The sequence below is a fragment of the Pseudophryne corroboree genome, chromosome 11 (genome assembly GCF_028390025.1).
Source record: "Pseudophryne corroboree isolate aPseCor3 chromosome 11, aPseCor3.hap2, whole genome shotgun sequence".
In the NCBI taxonomy this organism is placed as follows: domain Eukaryota; kingdom Metazoa; phylum Chordata; class Amphibia; order Anura; family Myobatrachidae; genus Pseudophryne; species Pseudophryne corroboree.
Window position 1 is genome coordinate 137,554,892 of NC_086454.1, and position 5,897 is coordinate 137,560,788.

Consider the following 5,897-nt stretch of genomic DNA (forward strand, 5'->3'; position numbering starts at 1 on the left):
ATTCTACATGAGATTTTCTGAGCATATGAACCATGTTCTGTTGTGGCCCTCACTCATTAATTATGAATGGTGCCACAGAACTGGATCTACTTGTAGCGCGGGATTTAGTGGCTGCCTAGCTGTGCCGTAGCGTTAGCGTCTAGTTACCAGTGGTTAAAGTGGGCCGGAACGGGACGGAACTGCGTTCCGTCACCTCTAATTGCAGGCGGAACCAGTTCCGCCTCCGCCCGGCCACAGCATCATGTCCCTGTTCCATTATAAAGGTGGCAGCAGCCGCCAGCCAATCACGGCTCGCGGACCGGCTGCAGCACCAATTAGAAGTAGATGAGGCTTTTTCAAAATCTGGCGTGAGCCAATCACGGCTCGCAGACCGCCAGCCAATGAAAAGCTGCCAAGTGGCAGCTTCTCATTAGCTGACGGTCCAGGAGCCGTGAATGGCGCTCAGCCGGCGCCAGGTTCAAAGTGCCCTCACTCCCCCCCTCTGCCACAGCCACAGCCGCCGGAGTGTGACTGAGCCGCGGGCTGTAACGCCCGATCCCCCTCCCGCAAATAGACTGTGCGGTGCGGCTGTCGGCAGCTGCCTCCACTAACTGAGGAGAGGACGGAGGCAGGCTGGCTGAATGTACGGGGAGCAACAGTAGCTGCAGAGAAAGTTGCAGCTCCTCCCAGGCAGACCTCCCATGTGACAGAGCTGGCCGGCCGGGTGAGGCAGGACGGAAATGTTTACAGTGAACTGTACTGCAGTTGAGCACAGGTATTTGTTTTAAGTGTAGGTGGGGGCTTAGTTGGCCGGGTGAGGAACCCACTGCCCTGGTGTTTGGAAGGAAGAGGGGGGGGTGCTATGTGTTTATAAGCTACGTGTGTATCATGTGCTGTGTGCATGTATCCTATGTGTGTATCATGTGCTGTGTGCATGTATCCTATGTGTGTATCATGTGCTGTGTGCATGTATCCTATGTGTGTATCATGTGCTGTGTTCATGTATCCTATGTGTGTATCATGTGCTGTGTGCATGTATCCAGTGTGTATCATGTGCTGTGTGTATGTATCCTGTATGTGTATCATGTGCTGTGTGTATGTATCCTGTATGTGTATCATGTGCTGTGTGTATGTATCCTGTATGTGTATCATGTGCTGTGTATGTATCCTGTGTGTGTATCATGTGCTGTGTGTATGTATCCTATGTGTGTATCATGTGCTGTGTTCATGTATCCTATGTGTGTATCATGTGCTGTGTTCATGTATCCTGTGTGTGTATCATGTGCTGTGTTCATATATCCTATGTGTGTATCATGTGCTGTGTTCATGTATCCTATGTGTGTATCATGTGCTGCGTTCATGTATCCTATGTGTGTATCATGTGCTGCGTTCATGTATCCTATGTGTGTATCATGTGCTGCGTTCATGTATCCTATGTGTGTATCATGTGCTGCGTTCATGTATCCTGTGTGTGTATCATGTGCTGCGTTCATGTATCCTGTGTGTGTATCATGGCCTTTGTTCATGTATCCTGTGTGTATCATGTGCTGTGTTCATGTATCCTGTGTGTATCATGTGCTGTGTTCATGTATCCTGTGTGTGTATCATGTGCTGTGTTCATGTATCCTGTGTGTGTATCATGTGCCGTGTGTATGTATCCTATGTGTGTGTATGTGCTGTGTGTGTATGCATGCTATGTGTGTATGTGTATATGCTGTGTGTATGTATGCTCTGTGTGTATATGTATGCATGCTCTGTGTGTATGCATGCATGTATGCTCCGTGTGTGTGTCTGCAGTGTGTATGTTTGATCCGAGTAGTTATATATTGTATATATGTTTTTGAAAGTACGCCATGAATGTATGTATGCTGTGTGTAAGTATGTATGTATATGTACAGAAGTGTATGTATGTGTGTGTATATATATATATCTATCACAACATATGTACATGCATACGTGAACGGAACCTCCCCCCCCCCCCCCAAGAAAATCCTGCGTTTGCCCCTGCCTGGGTGTCTGGTAGGAGAGTCAACTCTCCCTCCTCATGAAGACCTCCAGGTAACTGCTGCCACAATTCACAGCTCTGGGTGCCCAGTCTTTCTGCTGCTGATATTCTCTCTCTCTCCATGTCACTCTATTTTGCCATGTCTCCTCTTCATCTCTCTCTCTTTTGCCATGTCTCTCTCTCTCTCTTGCAATGTCTCTATCTCCATGTCTCTCTCACCCTCTCTTGCCATGTCACTCTTTTTGTCTGTTTTTGCACTTTCAAGACTCTGAGTATGTGTGTGTGTGTGTATATATATATATATATATATATATATATATATATAACACCCTCATAAAATCCTGCGTTTGCCCCTGGAAGGGGCTCTACCTGTCGTACTGTGTAAAAGGGGACGCTGTCTGCCGTACTGTGTAAAAGGGGGGACTCTGATAATTGTGGGCATTGTGTGTAAAGGGCACTAGTATGTGGGGCGGGCAATGTGAATAAGATTGTGCTACTGTGAAGCATTATTTTGAATTGGTGGTACTTTTGTGTGGCCACGCTCCTTCCTTGTGAGGCCACACCCTTTCTGTGGCATTGCAGGTGAGGTGAGTTCCCCCACCTCTCCAAGACCACTTTAAGCCCTGCTAGTTACCCTTTGTGAAGAGGACCCTTCTCATTAGCTCCTGGGTCAATGTCACAAACTATTTGGAATATTAACCTGTGGTGAGCGAAGCGAGACACCGAGCCCGAAGCGTGGCAAGCTAAGTGATCCCGCAAGGGGACAATGGTGCAGAGATAAAGCAAAATAACCTCAGATGAACGGAGAATGGATAAAATATTAAAAAAATAAAAATATTTAGGTGCTGTAAGGGCGGAAGTTATCTACTGCCCTCTCGTGCTATCACTTCCTGGTGAGATCACATAGACACAACCATCCTATAGCGCAGCGATTCAGTTGCTGGCACTTCCCCCTCAATCACCGGCCACGCTCACGTCTCATCATGTGACTAATAAATATTTGACAAAAAAAAGGTTATGTTGCATATGGCTTCCTGTTTCTATAGGGTGACGCCCATTCATCACGTGTCTATAGCAGGTCATCAACATCGTGGGTCAGAGGTCAGCAGAGCACGTGGTCAGCGCTCTGACTGTGATTGGACGAGGATTGGGGCCAGAGAGCGTCCAGTGTTTGGCTTTGTTTCGTACTTCCCGCATGCGGGTGGTTACTAGGGTAACACGGCAAGATGGAGGTACCGGGACAGCATGAGATCATCATCCCAGCCCGCAGCACATCCCCCACCCCTGCCATACAGCCGCCGCGGGGGAGAGAGGGATCGGGCTGCGTTCTGTGCTCTCTCTGCTTGTCCGGCCCCGGGAAATACACGTGCCCGCGGTGCAACGCTCCCTATTGCAGCCTGGCATGTTACACGGGGGCGCGGCACACCGCCTGCTCCGAGCTCTTCTACCGGGAGTCGGTGCTGCAAGCGCTGCGGGAGGAGAAGGCCGATCCCCGGGAGAGGAGGCAGATGGAGGAGATGCTGCTTACACTGCGGGAGAGAGTGGCTGCTGTGGAAACTGCGCCCGAGCTACGAGGGGTGATTGCTGGAGAGGAGGCAGACTTGTGGGATAGCCTCACCCCCCAGGAGAAGGAGGACTTCCGCCGGCTGGTACATAGCGGGGACATCGGCTGTCTGGTTCCTGAATGGAAGCCGTGGTGGGACAGTAAGGAGAGGCATGGGAAGATAACGGAGCTGCCAGAGCCTGCAGGGAGCCCACAGACGCCGATGGGAGACCAGATGGTCCCTAGTGATGCTGATATAGTTCAGGGCGATCAGCCAGTCTCCTCTCAGCAGCAGTGGGCCACTGATCATCGGCTCCGGAGGGGGCCCCTGAAACACGGGTTAGTGCCAAGCTGTGACCCTGAGAAGTCAGGCGCACCCACCTGTGCCGCTGAGCCCGCCACTGTCCCTCTGTCTAACCCAAATACAGGCTGCCCTGGTGCCCTCCATGTTACAGCGCTCCCTGAGCATGTGTCCTGTTACCTGGAGGATGCCCAGACTGGCTCTTCCAACCACACGGGCAGTGATAGTAATGATGCTACTAATAAGCCCTGCACCCATCAGCAGGGTGTCATTAAGAGTGGGGTTCCAGAACGGACCACAAATAGCGATAAGATACAAGATGTATCCGCAAGAGCGTGCCCAAGGGTTGTGGACCAGTCCAAAGTCTCTCGGGTTCCTCCTCTTTTACGCTCCATTCCACCACTGAGCTCGCTCAGTCGTAATCCTTCACCATTAGTGCGTTACAGCCTTGTCAATGTGTTATACAGCTATGCCTTTTCCCTTCTGCAGCACAATGGGGATCTGAGTGACAATAGTATTTTGTTAAATTTCACAGGAACCTTGCTGTGTGTGTCTGCTGCTCTCACCACCACCATTGTGTACAACTCCACAGCTCATGCTATAAAGAGCGCTGTGCGTGCTGCCTCAGACCCGCTATTGGGAGGGGATGAAAGTGGAGCCTGTCTAGCAATAGCAGCCACATCTAATATTCTACGAGGTGATGGGAGCAAAAGGTATTCACTTGCTGCTCTCTCCCACCTGTCCCGTCTGCTGGGAAAAACGCGCAAGCTTGAGGCGGAAGAGAAAGATATGAAGACAGCGTCATTTAATGCCAAGAAAAAATGTTTGTTTCTAGCAGCGTGGGTAAATGAGAATGAGACATATCTACCCAGTCTGTCTGCAGAGGTCATGACAGAGTCCAAACAGTATCTTAAAGACCTCAGTGAAGTGGCTGAGATATCAAAACAGCTTCAGAAGGCCTGGGGTGGAAAAAGACCACCAGAGAGAAAGAAACTCATACAAGTAGTTAACTCACCTGGAAGTGAACTCTGACTTGTCAATGCTAAGCCCTGAGTTATAGGCAGCTTTGTAACATCATAGTAAATGGTTATAAAGAATGGCTTGCCTGGTTGCCACGTAGACAAAAAAAAAAAATGCACACCCTTTTGCGTGTGTGTTTTTGTTTTTACAGTTAAGATGCTCCTGTATCCTGGATGTCACATTTTATAGTTGAACATTTAAATATTTCTTCCAGCTATACATATGTATATTTTCATTGATACTCTTCTCATATCATTTGTATCAGTTGATTTCTTATATCTTAATGGAATGGAAATCTGGCATTTGAAGGGTGAGTTCCCTTGTCACATTATGAAATTTTGTGCTCCTAATAAAATTATTCAAAACTTATTTTTCTACTTAAAATTTCCTTCGGTCCCTTCTTCATGTTTCTACTGGGTAACTAATAACTACCTTTTTAGTGCCTCCCTATGGTCACTTTACAGGTAGGCATGTACAGCTGTATTGTACAGGAGCAGTCATGTGGGACTCCACTACTGATGCCTTGCATAAGTACAAGGGCTTACCATCACAGTTTCTCTGACGTCCTAGTGGATGCTGGGACTTCCGTAAGGACCATGGGGAATAGCGGCTCCGCAGGAGACTGGGCACAAAAGTAAAAGCTTTAGACTAGCTGGTGTGCACTGGCTCCTCCCCCTATGACCCTCCTCCAAGCCTCAGTTAGATTTTTGTGCCCGAACGAGAAGGGTGCATGCTAGGTGGCTCTCCTGAGCTGCTTAGAAGTAAAAGTTTAAATAGGTTTTTTATTTTCAGTGAGTCCTGCTGGCAACAGGCTCACTGCATCGTGGGACTAAGGGGAGAAGAAGCGAACTCACCTGCGTGCAGAGTGGATTGGGCTTCTTGGCTACTGGACATTAGCTCCAGAGGGACGATCACAGGTTCAGCCTGGATGGGTCCCGGAGCCGCGCCGCCGGCCCCCTTACAGAGCCAGAAGAGCGAAGAGGTCCGGAGAAATCGGCGGCAGAAGACGTTCCTGTCTTCAGATAAGGTAGCGCACAGCACTGCAGCTG

General features: G+C 49.2%; 1 protein-coding gene across 1 annotated transcript; it reads left to right on the forward strand.

Annotated features, from left to right (window-relative positions):
- Positions 1-3,022: 3,022 nt before the first annotated feature.
- ZNHIT2 (zinc finger HIT-type containing 2) lies at positions 3,023-5,217 on the forward strand. The gene has a single exon (XM_063944849.1). It carries the CDS (start codon positions 3,211-3,213, stop codon positions 4,858-4,860), a length of 1,650 nt encoding a protein of 549 aa, XP_063800919.1. The 5' UTR covers positions 3,023-3,210; the 3' UTR covers positions 4,861-5,217.
- Positions 5,218-5,897: the final 680 nt, after the last annotated feature.